At 39.4% G+C, this 17,305-nt stretch overlaps 1 protein-coding gene and 1 long non-coding RNA gene across 5 annotated transcripts in view; one reads left to right on the top strand and one right to left on the bottom strand.

Annotated features, from left to right (window-relative positions):
* Positions 1-2,738, bottom strand: part of ARHGEF33 (Rho guanine nucleotide exchange factor 33) — a 45,816-nt gene extending 43,078 nt beyond the window's left edge. For both annotated transcript variants that reach the window (XM_040623131.1, XM_040623132.1), the window contains exons 1-2: positions 2,714-2,738; positions 1,115-1,164 (exon numbers count right to left, since the gene is read on the bottom strand). In XM_040623131.1, coding sequence (XP_040479065.1) covers positions 1,115-1,164; positions 2,714-2,738 — 75 coding nt within the window. The remainder of the gene's footprint in view (positions 1-1,114; positions 1,165-2,713) is intronic.
* Positions 1-17,305, top strand: part of LOC121100995 — a 50,669-nt gene that overhangs the window by 21,081 nt on the left and 12,283 nt on the right. For 2 of the 3 annotated variants that reach the window (XR_005832812.1, XR_005832814.1), the window contains 5 exons: positions 833-997; positions 2,764-2,857; positions 3,118-3,203; positions 5,820-5,895; positions 12,550-12,640. This is a non-coding gene — a long non-coding RNA (uncharacterized LOC121100995). The remainder of the gene's footprint in view (positions 1-832; positions 998-2,763; positions 2,858-3,117; positions 3,204-5,819; positions 5,896-12,549; positions 12,641-17,305) is intronic. The other variant, XR_005832813.1, reaches the window with a different exon arrangement.

The following is a 17,305-nucleotide window of genomic DNA, read 5'->3' as shown; positions in this document are numbered from 1 at the left end:
AACTGTCTGTTGCATCTGTTTTATTTCTCATTAGACCAAGCAGTTGATTTTACACATAGTAACTTCTCAATAAATATGTATTAAATTGAAATGAGGCTATTTCCTCTATCCCTTCCCACTGCTGGTCTTGGTCTAGGAGCATCACAATTACAAAAATGTTTTCATAATCCTGTGTTGGTTCACCCTGATTGGCCCACAGCATTGATTTCTTACGTGAGATTTCTGGGAACTAGTTGTTATTTTCACCTTACTATCACTTAAACTCAACAAATCTAAATAACATTTCTCCTAAAACTCTCCACTCTTCTGGATTCCTATAGCTCTTTTCAGAAGACCACTCTTTATCCTTACCAAAGCTTAAAACTTTACAGCCAACTTTGAAATCACTCTTTCTCCCAGCCCCCACTGAGCGCTGCTAGTTCTTTCTTCCCTTTCCTGCATTCCAGATAACAGTGCCTTAACTCTAGAGGGGAGCATGGATTTTCCTAGCCCAAGCTTCTTTTATATTACAAATTATATCAGAATAAACATCCATGATTTTTAAGGACAGAATTTTACTTTAAATTTGCATTTAGAAGATAGACCCCAAATAAATACTGTGTGAAAGCCAAAGCAGCCCCATATGACCCTTGTTGCAAACATATTATAAAATGTTTTACAGAATTTTTATCTTCCTTGGAAATTAAATTATTTCCATTGTTTAAAGGGAGCTTAACATTTTTTCGATCACCCTACATGAACATCTGCAGTGTTAACCCCCTTTCAGTCCTCAATTCTCCCTGCTGAAATAGGAAACCAAGAAAAACAGAGCTTGCTCTCTCCTTCCTCTCAGCACAGCGTCATGGCCAGAATGATGGTGGTGACAGGCAAGGAAAGTGGAGTGAACGTGGGAGTCGTGCTGTAATTTAGAACCTGGATAAGCTGTCCTTCACTCAACAGTTTTCTCAAAGGTGCGACATGAGCAGCACTCTCTGCCCCTTCCTACCTCATGGTCCTGGTAAGTGAATCAAGGCAATGACGGATGTGCAGGCACTTGTGAGTACTAGAAAACTTTATACGTAAGCGACAGTCATCACTATCACAGGAGTGTTCAAAACGATCTAGTTGTCTTTACCTGGTAAATCTGCGTGGAAGGGTTATTCATCGGCATATGTTCATTCTCTCCTGTAGGAAGAAAGAGCTTTGTTCAAAGAACACGACTCATTCTGTCCCTATCCTTTTCACACACATGCAGGGAGTCAGGGGACTCATAGGATCTTAAATCTGTGGTTGCATGACAAGAAACCAATGATACAAGAATTAAATATAAGCTGGTGTAAGTGGTTTCTATATTCACATCTTAATGACCTAACCATATCTCCCTGATACAACTCTTACAGTAAAAAACAAAGCAAAACAAAGCCAAACATGTTCTACCACAGTGGGGAAGTTTCTCAACCAAACTGAATGATTAGTGAACATTAACCAACCAGAAGGGAAGGCCCATGAAGGGTTTCCCTCATGTTCTTGGGGCTGACAGGAGTTTACTTGAGGGGGTAGTTCTATACTCAGGAAGGCTACACCAGACACTTGTCCAGTTGTCACTCTGTTGTTCTCAGGAAGCCTGCATAAAATGTCCTTGCCAAACTTCTAAGCTCTCTCCTGTCACTGCCCAGTTCCGCTAAGGTAACCTTACTCTCTTCCTGGGCAAGAGGGTGGGTAAAGGGAATTATCACTGGAAAGATTCTGGGAAGGATGCAGGCAAAAAGAAAAGAATATTGGCAACCCCAGATACTGTGAAACGCAGGGCAAATACAAAGGACGTAGTAGGTTATAAAAACCACTTACAAACCAGGGAAAAAAAGGTTGGCTTAGTACCTTTCAGAACCATATTGGCTGGCCATGAAGACAGAACAGCCCATGTAAACATGCAGCTCATTGCTCATCCACTTATTATAGTTCCATTGTGCCACCTTGTATGAATCAAACAGTTTATAGATGAAAGCACCGGTTGCACGTATTTGGTTGTATGGATGTGTATATTGTTTTCTGAAGACATGCTGGTATAGAAAACCCTTCCTTAGAGGAATACATAACCTCATCCCAGAACTTACACAGACAGAAGGCTGTTCCTATAAAATCCAGGTGGTTTGAGGTCACCAAAACTCCTCACACAAGCTTGGGTAGAGATTACTTAGCCTGTTTTATACTGTGTCCCAACAGCCTGGTATCGTGGCAAGAACCAGAACATGAGAACAGAAACCAGGCTCCCAGATCAAACTTTGACATTTTGTGATTGTAGCCTAACTCCTCTATGAATGTTTCCTTATCTGTAAATTGGAGATGATAACAAAACTATTTCTATATGGTTAATTCTATATGGTAAAGATAAAAAGAGAGCACTTATGTGCTAACATAACTTAGGCTAACCTAGAAGGTGTCGGATGTTTATTAGTTGAATCTGTATCTTGGCCTTATTCAGCAGCTTGTTCTGAAGCAAGTCTTAAATTTATTGCTAAGAAAAATTAGGTAACTACTCAGACCAAATTATATATATAGCATTTCCTGTTTCTCCAGCACCAAGTCTCTGCTCTTCATGGTCATTATATGATGATAAGGAGATGAGAATAGTCAAGGCAACATATTATCATGTTTTGATACAATGGCAAGAGAAGACTGAAACCTACATTTCTTAAATCCCGAGATCTAAAGCAAGACATAGGAAAAATCTAACCTTGCTTTGTTTTGGTCTTTTCCATGGTGCCTGTTGCTTCTTTCCTCCAGCTGATTCTTCAACATTACATCCTCATTGTCCCTGGATCAGGCCACCCCTTCTTCTCTGGACCTGGCAGTTAAAATCAAGAATAAGGGATAGCAGGTAGAACTGGTGAAGTAACTGGACTTACTTTATGTGTTAACTTAAAATAATTTAAATGAACACAGCTATTAGAGGCAACTTGAGGTTTATGTAATTCCAGAAGAGTAAAAATATCAAGTTAATATTTAGTTTAAAAGTTAAAGGTTAAGTATTTTGTAATAGATATGAAACTTGTTACTTAAAATTACAGTACTTTTTAATATACTACATTCTTTTCTGGATCAAATCAATTACTTTCGACCCATTGATTTTATTAACAGGCTACAGTTGAGGGAAATCATCTTAAGAAGAAAAAACTTGCAAGCAAGTACAAGGGCCAATACATCTGTTTCTATTTCATTACACAGTAAGCGCCTTGATGACCTCATTCCCACTTTCGGCCTCTGGTAGACCACTTTACACGCAGGCGGTGTTATCAAATGTGGCCTGGTTGTAGTGACCGTCAGACATGAAGCCACACGTTCAGAATGCAATCTAACAAACAAACATAACCATTAGTGTTTTGGACATTGGCCCTCTTTTTGGCCATCTAGAATTTTAACCCTTTGCAATGTTGGGGGAATCCTCCCATCTTATGAAGCTTGACTCTAGACGCTGAAAGTGGTGGTTTCTCCTAGCCTCTCTTGCAGCTTAGGCATGAAGAGCACATGACCTTCACAAGGATATGCCACTCAGATTTACTCACTTCAGTTGACACTGGCAGTTGCAGAAGGATTTCCTAGGACAGATACACTGGATGTACTTCGTACTTTCTAAGAAACAGAGTTCCTAAAATAGCAGTGGCAGCAAGGGTGGTGGGGGGGACCATGATCTGGTACGGAGTTGAGGTAACTCCAAGTGCTGCTTGTGGTGCTTTCCTCACCAGAAAAGCTGTACTCTACGATTTGGGGCTTTGTTGCTGGCTGCATCATCCCAGTCTTGTTCTCCCAGCAATTCTATGAGCTGCCCATAGCCTTTCAGCAAACTCCTTTGCTGCTGAAATCAGCCAGAGCTCTTTTCTGTTGCTTGCAACTGAGAAACCTGATTGAAACTGTCAAAGTATATTAACACTATCCAAGATTGAGAAAACACAAGGCAAAAATGTGTTCATTGCCCTAGAAAGGACATATCTAACCTAGAGTGACAAAATGCAGATCAGTAATTACCTAGGATAGGAGGTGGGGATTAATTGGGAAGAGGCACAGGGAACTTTTTAGGGTGATAGAAATGTTCTATTGCTTAATTGTGGTAGTGGTTATACACGTGCATAAATTTGTCAAAACTCATAAAAATGTATGTTTTCATTGGGTGCATTTTATTTTCTACAAGTTACACCTCAAGAAAATAGAATTCAAACTTTTCATTTAGGGGTGCCTGGGTGGTGCAGTCAGTTAAGCTTCCAACTCTTGGGTTCAACTCAGGTCATGATCTCAGGGTCATGAGATTGAGCCCCAGGTCGGTTCCATGCTCAGCAGGGAGTCTGCTTGAGATTCTCTCTCCCTCTCCTTCTGCCCCTCCCACTCATGTCTTTCTTTAAAAAAAGGTTTTCATTCATATATTGAGGTCTGTAAAGCAAAATAATAAGTTGGCAGGGGCAGAAGTGTAAACATGAATGAAAAAGCATCGATCAACAGCTATATAATTATAAATGAGGGATATCAAGAAAATCAAGGCTATACAGTCTTTGGAATCTTACACATTTTTCATTTGAGCATGAAAGTTATGTCAAGGTTGGGCATCTTCTCTAGTTACCTGAATGTCTTTTACAGCTGATGTAAGTATTACTCAGATGAAAATTTTTTTCTCCTTAGCAATTGTTCATTTGTTTGACATCTAATGCATTCTATGAGGTATGTAAATTAAATCACAGAAAGTTAGAGCCAAAGGCCATGAGAAAATTATTTCATCCAGTTTCTTCATTTATAGGTGAAGAAACTGAGGCCTAGGGACAGGAAGAGAAATGACCGGCCCAAAGCCACGCAGCTTTGAAAATTACTGTTAGAAGTGATATCTGTTACTGTTTATGGGGGAAAAGAAATGTTGAAATATGTAAAGCTATATTTTTATGGATAATTATTTCCTAGGGATTTAGGTGTCTAATCTACAACTAATTGAAAACAAACTGAAAATACCTCTCAGGTGTCATAGATAAAATGTACAGATTTTCAGAGTTAGGACATCCTTAAGCTCACATATGTACCTATAGTGACTGGTTAAAGACATAATAAAAAAGTGTGTGGTTCACAGAAATAAATTAGAATTTTTGTTTTAGTTATTTATTTACAAAAGCAACAAAACTGCATTAGAGAAAATTTAGACTATATAGAGGAAAAAAACAACTATAATGCCTCTACTTAAACAACCGTGATGATCATTCAGCTGTATTACCTGCCAATCTTTTTCCTCTTGAATGTTTTGCATGACTGTTAATGGACCTACGTGCATCACTGTGTCACCTATGTTATAGCATAAGTGTTTTACTTTCTTTTTAAAAATTGGATCCTTGTTACTCATGTTGTTTTTATGGTGGCCATGTGAGCAGAGAGTTGGAGTGTTCCTCCCCGGTCCCGAGCAGTGTTAACAATCTGCTAGTTTCTTCCATTCCTCTCTCCATCCTCATATAATCATACACACACACGTACAAGAGCATACATGTCATTGTAGGTTCAAATGAAACCTCCCTGCATCTAATTTCTTTCACTTAATAATACATTGTGGCAATCTTTCCAAGTTAATTGGTATAGATCAAATAAATTATTTTTAGTGGCTGCATAGTACCTGGGGTACGAATGACCTATGTTAATGATTTCTGTATTAATGTACATTCCCTCTCTTTGCATTATTTTGCCCCTGCAAACAGTGCTATAACAAACAGCTTAGTACATAGAGCCTTACACACTGGTGCTTTTAATTATGTAGGATTTTAACAGGTAAGACTAGGCCATTTCACAAAAGGGCTGTAATTATTCTCATTTCCCTCAAGAATATTGCAGGAGTATCTCCTCTCCTGGATCCCAGCCTATAGCGGATGTTAACACTTTTAAGTTCTTGCCAATCAGGTGAGTGACAAGTGATATTCCATAGTTACTTTTGCTAATTGCTAGTGCTACTGAGCATCTCTCCATAGACTGACTGTACATTTAGATTTGCTGCTTTGGGATTACCTGTTCCTCTGCTTTGCATATTTTTCCATTGGGTCGTCTGTTTTTTCCTTATCAATTAGTAAGGGTTTTCACATAACTGAGATTAGATTTTCATTTGTCGTGTGAGTTTTGAATATTTTTCCCATCTATCTTTTTTGTCTTCTGACTTTGTGGTCACTTTTGCTATTGAAACATTTTTAAATTTATGAAGTCAAACAGATCTTTTTCCTTATTTACTTCTAGATTTCTTACACTGCTTTAAAAGCTCTCTGCAGCCCCAAGATTGTATATACATGTTTCCCTAGATTTTCTTCTAAGTCTTTCATTATTTTTAAGTGTTCAATTCATTTGGAACTTGTTATTGTAAGTGGCGCGAGAGAGTGCTGGATTTGTTTATCTTCCAGGCAGATAGCTGCTTGTGCCTGCACCAGTCATTACCTAGCCATCCTTTTCCTTCATGGAATTTGAACATTATTTTTGTCACACATTGAATTCCCATATACACAGAGATCCTTTATGGGCCCTCTGTCCCATTCTGATCTGTTTCTATTCCCAAACCACAAATTATAGATGTTCTTCTGTGTTTTAAAGACATTTGGTAAGGCAAGTCAACTATTATTTTTTTATTATTTGCTTTACCTGACATTTATTTCTCCATATGAATAAATGAACTCCAAGATCATTTTATCCATTAAAAAAAATTAGGATTTCCGTTGGAATTGCATTAGATTTATATGTTAATTTGGGACAACTGATCTTTTTTTTACATCAGATCTTGTCATCCAAAAGTATTTGCCTGGATCTTGCTTTAGGTCTTTTGATCAGATTTTATTGTTTTCTTCTTAAAGATCCTGTACTGTTCCTGTGAAATTTATTCTTCAGTATTTTATAATTTTTATTGCTATTATGAAGGGCATTTTCCCACTTCCACTTCTAGCTGGTTTTTGTATTCTCTGGTTTTTTTTTTTTTTTTTGTATTTATTTTACATTAGCCACCTTAGTAAATTCCTTTATTAATTATAGAAGATTTCTAAATGAGTTTTTCTTGGGGCAGCTGGGTGGCTCAGTCAATTAAGCATCCAACTCTTGATCTCAGCTCAGATCTTAATCTCAGGGTCGTGAGTTCAAGCCCAGCATGGAGCCCACTTAAAAAATAAAATAAGTAGGGGCGCCTGGGTGGCACAGCGGTTGGGCGTCTGCCTTCGGCTCAGGGCGTGATCCCGGCGTTCTGGGATCGGGCCCCACATCGGGCTCCTCCGCTGTGAGCCTGCTTCTTCCTCTCCCACTCCCCCTGCTTGTGTTCCCTCTCTCGCTGGCTGTCTCTATTTCTGTCGAATAAATAAATAAAATCTTAAAAAAAAATAAAAAATAAAATAAGTAAATGAGTATTTCTTGAGATTTCTAGGTAACTTTTAAATTTATTTTATTTTATTTTTTAGTAACATAGGGCTCAAACCCATGACCCCGAGATCAAGAGTCACACACTCTTCTGACTGAGCCAGCCAGGTGCCCCCTTTCTAGGTGATTTTTATCCTTATTTTCAAATATTTGTACTGGTTATTTCACTGTCCTATCTTATTGTATTTCTTAGAGCTTCCAGAATAACACCACCACTAATAGTGATAGTGGACATTATGACCCATTTTCTGATTTTACTGTAAATGGCTTTAAAGTCATTTAGAATGATACTTGCTATCTTTGGTAAATAATCGCTATCATATTTAAATAATTTCTTTTTAGTTCTATTTTACTAAAATTTCTTATTAGGAATGATTATTGTATTTTACTAGTCCTCTCAATAGCTATTGATAGAATTGCTTTTTTTCCTTTAATTTATTATTATAATGAATTATGCTGCTTCCCTGATGTTGAATCATCCTTACATTCCTATAATATTTGCTTGGTCATAGGATAGATCTCTTTTGATACCCTGCTGGATTCTATTTGTTAATATTTAGACATTTTGCATCTATATTCATGAATGATTTTGATCTGTGGAAGGTTTATTGTTTTTTGTCTTTTATTCTCTTTTGGTATTAAGGTTATGCTAGCTTCTTAAAATGAATTAGAGAGTTTTCAATCTTTTCCTATAATTTGGAAAAATTTCAGTTTAATTGAAATTATCTGTTGTTTGAAAGATAATAGAGCATAGCTATGAAACCATTTGGACCTGGTGCCTTTTTTTTTTAAAGGTAGACAGATCTTTAAACCCTTTTCAATTTTCTCAAAGGTCGTTGATGTACTCAATTTTTCTACTTAATTCTGTAATTTATGTTTTCCTAGGAAACCATGTATTTCCTTAAGTTTGTCAACAAATCTGCTGATAGAGCTTACGCATCTTTCTGTATGCTATATAAAGAATGGTGGAGGGCACCTGGGTGGCTCAGTCGGTTAAGCATTTGCCTTTGGCTCAGGTCATGATCCCAAGGTCTTCTCCCTCTCTCTTTGATGCTCTCCCTGCTTCTACTCTCTCGCTTTGTCAAATAAATAAATAAAACCTTAAAAGAAGAAAAAGAAAAAGAATGGTGGAGAGAGAAATAACATTTATTGAACAGCTGCTATGTGCCAAGCTCTACTGCTTCATATTTATTGATATTGTCCCATTTAATTGAATCTTCATATTGGTCCTACTGAGCATGTATCATTATCCTCGTTTTATAGATGAGAATATTGAGGATTGGGAAAAAGAGGTAATAATATACCCAGGATCACGGATAAAAAACGGCAGAGGGAGCCAGAATTGGAACTCAGGTCTCTGTGATTTCAGAACGGGTGCTTTTATTACCTGTGTCTTTCTCCAGATCGTTACACAGTCATTATATCTAGTTACTAAAAAATAGTTGTTTGAGGAAATGTGTCGGTTTTCCTTCCTTCCCCCAATTATTGAACATTAGGATAGTTTTTTGTTTTTCACTGTAATAAATAAATGTTAAAAGGAATATAGCTTTTTTTTCTTTTCATATTTAAGACATTTTTTTTCTTAGGCAAGTTTTCCAGAAGAGAATTACTAGTTCAAACACTGTGATCATAAAAATAAGTAACATATATCTAAAGGCACATTTTAAAAGGGAGAATAACAAGATTACATGGAAAAGAAGTATGACTTTTTCTGGAAAAAGCCTTACTACATTCTGACATCCCCTTTGAGATTTTACTTACAGTCCTGAGCCCATTCTCTAGCCTGTCCTTCGTTGCCCTGGAATCACTAACTGGTGGATGCTTTCCTCTCACCAAATTAATGTGGCTTCTTCTCCTTCCCAGTGTCTCTCCTGTCTTTCTATCTCTAGAGTGGCAGAGCCAGCCTCTAAACACACCCATGTGGACCCTGGCAGACGCTTGGAAAACACTGCTTGTTAGGTTTTTAGGAAGAGGCTATAAGTTACTAAACCATGCCTGATCATTATATAGAACAATGGTTTTCAGTCTGTACTCCTCTAAGCCCTCGGCCGTTTTTGAACCTGCCTTGGGAACAGGGAGAAAGCCACCAAGCTTGTGGGGTCCTGGGCTCCCCTCTCCATCCCCTTCAACCAGAGTCTCTCCGTTCTTCTCTGATTAACAAACTGCAGCTTTGGGAAGGATTTCCTTTTAAAATCTGTTTCTGCTACTGAAAGACAAAGGTTCTAAAATTATTGCAGTAGAGAAATAGGAATTAACCTAAGAAGTGATAGCCAGATTTTTATGAAATTCATTCAAATAATTAAGTTAATAATATTAATAAAGTTAATAGAAGCCTAAAGAACACCAAAAAAAAAAAAAAAATCTCCTGACCCTCCCCTAGGCTGACCTAGAATGTATACCACACACACACATACACACGAAAGACCACAAAAACTTAGGATTGTCTATTACTTTCCAATTACTGCTGTGACAGAAAAGGAAAGTTTGGCACTTTGGGGAATTGAAATTAATTGAAAGCAGACTTGAGTTAATTTCCATTTCAGTGTCCTTTATTGAATGGGTCTTTAGTGCACATTTCTAATTTAGTAGAATGAGAACTTTTTATGTTGAGGGGAGGGTGATGAGGAAATATTTTCCCCTGAAACTAAAGTTAATTCATCAGGACAAATCCTGCAAATGTTTTCACAGAGGCAAATCTATATGATCTTTGCGATGTAGAAAAATGCTTAAAAAAATTTCTAAGGGGGTTGTTTTTCTCTATAGCTTAGAAGCGACCAAGGTTTCATGAAATGACATATTTCATGACCTTTTTTGTACACATGCCATAGTTTGCACTCTCTCCTACGTTGTCTTTGTTGTTCATTGCAGCTGTGCTGTGCTGGGCATTGTTACCATCCAGCTTATATGGAAGGAAACTGAAGCTCTCAACAATTAAGTATGTGCCCAAAGTTACTTCAGAAGTAGCTCCAAGACCATTACTGTATTAACCTAGATCTTTGAATAAACCACTTCATGCCACAGGATCTCAAAGCACTATAATAGAAGAAACCACTTTTACTGTGTTTAAAAATGTATTCCTTCCTACATGGGCTCGGAGAGCCATTTGAACAAACAGGTTGAATGGATTGGTAAAAGGAGAAAAGTTCTAGCGAGCCTGACAAGACAGAGGGTGATTGAGAGAAAGATAAAGAATACAAAATAGGACAAAAAAGAGGGATGTTACCACCAATTCAGAGGGTATGAAATAGTATTTAAAAAATTCTATATGTCATTTGTTGCCAATAATTTTTAAAGCCAAATGAAATGGACAATTTTCTAGGAAAACAGATTGCTGAGCTTTAAAAACTGTAAAGTCAACCGCAACAACTATCTAGAGAAGATATTGAAGGGGGGGTGTCAAATATCTACCCCTCAAATAAGAAATAACCTAGGGTAATATCACAAGAAGTTTCTGAAAATAGCAGTGACTGTATTATGTAATCTGTACCAAGGAATAGTATATATGTAAATCCCTAAGTCTATCCCATGAGGTTCTGATACCAAATCTGCTCTAGAAAAACTTAAATAAATAAATGTACAAATATTCTAAATCAAATATCAGCAAAAATACAACCCTGTGAGTTTGTTCTAGAGTATAAAAATAGCTGGATGCTTATAAATCTAATATAATTCATTAATCAACATAATGCAAGAAAACAGAGAGCATAGCGTGACCCTTAGAAGCAAAATGATAAGGAGATAAAACAAATTTCACAATATATAAGCATGGATGCAAGTGATTACAATGATGATACCCAATGATAATGTAATTTTTTACACCTGCTTCTAAAAACATAGATAACCAAATCATTCTTGAATACATAGCAGCTTATGGTGGCAAAGGCAATACATTAAAGAATTAAAATCTAGGACTCTGCCTCCAGACATCCACCAAAATAAGCAGTCTTATTTTGAAAATGGTCCTCGGTCCTCAAGTCAGCCTCTTAATTGACTTTTTCCCAAATATGGATGTTGCTAGAAACAGGGCAGCCCCTGCCACGGAACCAGGTCACAAGGCCATCATCACGTCCTTGGTTAACTGCCTAAATGCTGGTCCCCTCAGCAGACTGTGAGCAACTTGGGAGCAGAGTGGGGTTTTATTCATCTCTGTGTCCCCAGCTCCTTGTGCCCTTCTAGGGCTTGTGATCAACAAATACTTGTGGGAGTGAACTGAATTCTCATCCAGGATGACAAGAGAAACATGCCTTCTACCACATGGTGCTTCACATAAGCAAAAAGAATTACTGGTAAATAGAGAAAGAGTTTAGCCTCAAGGTGATTTTTATTAGGGGGGATAAAACCCATCAAGCAAAGGTTTAGTAGCAGAACCATATCCCCTGTGCCCACCATTGGCTTAGAGATCTTGCCATCTCTTAGCAAACGGCGCCACAGTAAAACTAATTATAACTACCAAAGCCAGTGAGAAGAGGAGCAAAGAGCGGGCAATTCCAGAGTTCAAGGGCACACAGAGGTTCTTTACATCAGAATACAAATTAACAAAGATCCTTTCACTTCCACTCCACAGGCACATTAATTTTTTGGTTTGTTTACCTGGGATCAGTCAGGATAGAGTAATTTGGTTGAGTTGCCATTTGTCAACAACAATTGGAAAAAAAGAACACCAGTATGCTATCACACACACACACAAAAACAACCCAATGGTTAGAATTATTTTAAAATTAAAATTAAAATTTAGTTTATCATGTCATTTAAGACATCAAAACGTATCAACAGTTTCAGACCCTATTACTTCCAGGCGCTCTTCTTTTTTTTTTTTTTTTTAAAGATTTTATTTATTTATTTATTCGATAGAGATAGAGACAGCCAGCGAGAGAGGGAACACAAGCAGGGGGAGTGGGAGAGGAAGAAGCAGGCTCATAGCGGAAGAGCCTGATGTGGGGCTCGATCCCATAATGCCGGGATCACGCCCTGAGCCGAAGGCAGACGCTTAACCGCTGTGTCACCCAGGCGCCCCTCCAGGCGCTCTTCTGACTCATTTTATTGACTGGCATAAATGTGCCCAAACTGAATTTTGTGAACCTCAATGCTGTAGCATGGGTCTGGTTAGGAGGATGGGCTCTCTCTCTTTTCTTATCCTGGTTCAACTCACTTTAATTTCACCCTCTCAAACAGGTTCTCTCCCTGGATTCACCTGAGTTGAAGTTAAGAGCCTCTCCGGGACACTCTGCAGGAGGCGGAGGGTACAGTGTTGCCCCAGTGCAAGGTAAACGCCTACTTGAGAGGAAGATGAAATGACTGTCACTGTATTTTCACCAGGCTGGTCCTGATGGGACAGGCGGGAAGACAGCAAAGGGCGAGAGAGGCTCCTGGGAGAACCCTGAAGGGAAGAGTCCTGAGCTCGGGAGATGTGTATCCAAATGGCAAACCGTAACTAGTCCTCAGGAAGTATGCCTCCTGCTGAGGCAGAGGCAAGAGGCAGCAGCAGGCCTCACAAGAGCTGGATCACGTGGCCGAGTTAGTAGTACCTTGTGAAATAGATCATCAGTCACCAAAGCCTTTTTTAGGTGAGAGGGGAAACCAGGTTACTGCTGCCTCTCCTGGGAGATGTTTTTTCATAGTACAGATAAAATGACATCCAATTTGGATCTGCCTTTGGCATTTTCAGAACTGCTAGAAAGGAGAATAGAGTAAAATCCAATCCTCAGAAGGACTGTAATTTCTCATTACCTCCCAGCGAACAAAGACTCCAGGTGTTGGAAGTCACAGACAAACCCCGCAAATCTATAACCTCAGTTAGAAGAATAGCCCCACAGCTCATGCACTGTTGACAGGGGTCCGTGATGGTCTTAGGCCACTAAAAAGCGACAACATTGTCCCTGCAGAACTGGTCTACCCACGCGCTGTATGCATTTCTACCTGAGGATCGCAGTCCCTGCAGGTGCCCTGCCTTAAAACCCTCTGCACTCTGCCAGCCCAGATCCCACTCAGCCCTCAAAGGGCAGTTCAAGTGTCGTACCCTTCATAAGCCTGCCTTGGCCATTCTCTTCAGCTGTCACCTATCCTCACTAAGGCAAGGGTCATCTTATAACCTGTTATTACTAGAGTTAAACAACACATTAACCTAGATAGAAGAAATAGTCAACATTTTTATTCATCGATGAAAAATGTAAATTCATCATTAGCTTGATTATTTCTTTTTTAATTTCAGCCTACTTCATACAGGACTTCCTAGAGTTAAGGCATCATGCACCCAACCAATGAGTAATTTCTTACCACTTACCAATATCTGGCAAGTCTGGCACAAAGTGAAAAGATCTAGAAATACTTCATAAAGAGACCAGAACACATTGGGGCTGGTTTTGCTAAGAAGCTATATCCTGATTCCTAAATCTCTTGTTGCTCTGTTTCAATTTCCTTTTGGGAACAAGTTGGGACAGGAATAAGTAAATGAAAAACAGAAGTTCTTCATCCTCCTGACTCCAAACTGAATTACATGCTTCTCCCATCCCATATTGTTAGATAGCAATCCTAATCTCCAGAACCTTTAAAAATAGATATGGAAACACACTGAAACAATCTCACTTGAAATCTATTCTAGGGCTGCTTAAACATGCTATAAGGAAATCTTTACTTGCATAGATTATGCCAGTTTCATCTTGTTCTGATGCCATTTCAAAATGGTTCCCTCACGGAAGGCAAGTCAGTCTAACAGGGGGTGCACACGTGCTGCACCTCATCATTTCCTGCCTCCAGTGCTGTGTGCTTAGTGCTTTTCATAGACCATCCATTTTGCTTTTTGATAATGCAATCTGAACCTTTTCACCCGGCATCCCACTATAGATCGATGTAAAAATGTTCCCCCCCAATCAGGAGGGTAGTACACCTGCTGACTAGCAGGGTTGGGGGGGAGGGGGATGGGAGGAATACTTGACTGAGATCCAACCCTGACTTCTGACTCTGCGGGGCCAAGAGGAAGCCACGTACTCTCTCTGGGCTTCCGTTTTCTCATCTCTAGGACGAGGAGGCTCTCAAAGTCCTCGGAACTCTAAAATGCTGAGGGTGTCTAAATACTACTCAGCAACATGGGGATATAGCAACCAACCGCCTCCCTTCCCCAGCCCCCTCAGTCCCCTCAGCCTCCCATAATTGTTCTTTTGTTCAATCAAAAAAACAAAAAACAAAAATGAAAACAAAACAAAAAACCCACTATACCCCAAGCTGGAATTATGCTAAGCCATTCATAATTTCCTAATCCTTAATTCTTCCACTATGCAGTTTTAGCTGTTTTTTAGTACTTAGGTCTTTATTTTGAGGGAAGGAAACAAAACCAGCTGTTTTTCTGATCTTTTCTCTTCTCTTCTGCTAAATGGGCATCCCTTGTTGTTATATCTCTCTCTAATGAATATTGTCACTTGACAGTTCCATGGTCACCTCAAACTCAAGCTGTTTAAATCACACTGGTCATCATTAGCCTATCCAGGCTCCCCGGTGGGAGTTCCCTAGCTCTGTCACTGGCACTACCATTGACCCAGGCTCAAGACCTCCGAACGAACTTCCTCTCCTCCTCCAATCCAGCAGTGAAGTCCTTCTGAGTCTTTCTTTGTCAGATTTCTTAAATTTCCTCCTTCCCTTTTCATTCTCTTTGTTTCAACACTGACTGTTCCGTGCCTCAACCTCTGTAGGATCTTCGTAATTAGTTTAGTCAACACTCGACAATGCTACTAGAGTATTTTCCTTTAAATATCACTTGATCATTTCTTACTCCTGCTCAAAAACTCGAGTTGTAAAATATAATACATAAATTATTTTTTCTAGGTCCTCCGCAACATCCCTGACCTTCCTCTCCAACCTCGTTTCCAATACGTAGGAGGTATTCCAGCCTCCTGAGTTAATGCATTGTCTACATCCCTGCCTTGGCTCTCCCTTTCTGTGCTTCCTGGTCTGCCCTCCTCACCCTACCCCAGCTGTCAAATCCTGACTCCTTCCCCAAGTCTAACTCAGGCTCCTGACCTCTGGAACTTCCTCCTTCAATCCAGTAGGATATTACCCCTCCTTTCTTGGAATATCTGTAGAACTCAATTGGAACCTTAACCATGACTTTCTACTGTTATTTATCTTACATAAATAATCTCATTTTCTAAATAGATTATAAACTTCTTGAGAAAAGAGGCTATTTTCTACCTCTTAGTATCCTTGGTGCTCATTCTACGTTCTTACACAGAGTAGAAGCTCACTAAAAACTTATTGAGTAAGAGGATAAACCTCCTAAACACTGCAAATAGTAACTATTTAGCACATAATCTAATGTGCTAATTAGGTGTAATTAATTATTAATAATTAATTGGTTAAGTGTTATCTTACCTAAAAATCTGATAATCAGTAGTCATGGATGTAGAGGCTAAGGGAGGAAGAACTTGGCCACAGGAAATCCAGGCTGAGAGAGGTGGAACAAAGGGATTTAAGGCTCTGTCTCAGCCCTAAAGAGGGTTTTCAGAACTACAGGACCGAAAGTAGGATGACCTGTGGAGCACTTGGGTGGCTCCGTTGCTTAAGCATCCAACTCTTGATTTCAGCTTAGGTCATCATCCTCAGGGTCGTGGGATTGAGACCCACACTGAGCCCCACATCTAGCCCCATGTCGAGCCCCATGCCAGACCCTGCATCAGGCTTGGAGCCTGCTCGAGAGTCTCTCCCCCACCAATATATGTGTGTGTGTGTGTGTGTGTGTGTGTGTGTGTGTGTACATAATGTTTTGGATTTGGAAGCAAGGTGAATCCTTTTCATCCTTAGCCCACTTTGGAATGCACCTTAGCAACCTCACTACCTGGGATTTGCCCACTTCTCTTCTTTTAACATCCACAGGACCTGCCTTTAGCCTGCAGTGTCCGCCATCCATCAGCTCGGGGACCCATGCCTCTGGTCTGCTCCAAAACAAATTACATGATAGGCAGTGAACGAGCCAGTGGATGCAAGATGAATCTAGGGGGAGAAAAACAAAACAAAACACCTATCCCTTTGAAAGGAGTATTTCCAGTCTAGTCATTGATTATTTACCTCCTTCCCACACATTCTTTAGGTTGTGTCCTGCCTCTAGGCAGGCTGTGGTTTGTGGAGCTGAAGAGAAAAGTACTGAAAATCGGGATGCAAAATTCACATGCCAAAAGAAACAGCAATTGTTGGAGAGGATGTGGAGAAAGGGGATCCCTCCTACATTGTTGGTGGGAATGCAAGTTGGTACAGCCACTCTGGAAGACAGTGTGGAGGTCCCTTAAAAAGTTAAAAATTGAGCTACCCTATGATCCAGCCATTGCACTACTGGGTATTTACCCCAAAGATACAGACGTAGTGAAGAGAAGGGCCATATGCACCCCAATGTTTATAGCAGCAATGTCCACAATAGCTAAATTGTGGAAGGAGCCGAGATGCCCTTCAACAGATGACTGGATTAAGAAGTTGTGGTCCATATATACAATGGAATATTACTCAGCTATCAGAAAGAACGAGTTCTCAACATTTGCTACAACATGGACAGCACTGGAGGAGATAATGCTAAGTGAAATAAGTCAAGCAGAGAAAGACAACTATCATATGATTTCTCTCATCTATGGAACATAAGAACTAGGATGATCAGTAGGGGAAGAAAGGGATAAAGAAAGGGGGGGTAATCAGAAGGGGGAATGAAACATGAGAGACTATGGACTATGAGAAACAAACTGAGGACTTCAGAGGGGAGGGGGGTGGGGGAATGGGATAGACTGGTGATGGGTAGTAAGGAGGGCACGTATTGCATGGCGCACTGGGTGTTATACACAACTAATGAATCATCGAGCCTTGCATCGGAAACCGGGGATGTACTGTATGGTGACTAACATAATATAATAAAAAATCATTAAAAAAAAAAAAATAAGGAGGGCAAAAAAAAAAAAAA

Source organism: Ursus maritimus, unplaced genomic scaffold (genome assembly GCF_017311325.1).
Source record: "Ursus maritimus isolate PB19 unplaced genomic scaffold, ASM1731132v1 scaffold_6, whole genome shotgun sequence".
In the NCBI taxonomy this organism is placed as follows: Eukaryota; Metazoa; Chordata; class Mammalia; order Carnivora; family Ursidae; genus Ursus; species Ursus maritimus.
Note: the sequence above shows the minus strand (reverse complement) of the source record. Positions and strands in the feature narration are given on the sequence as shown.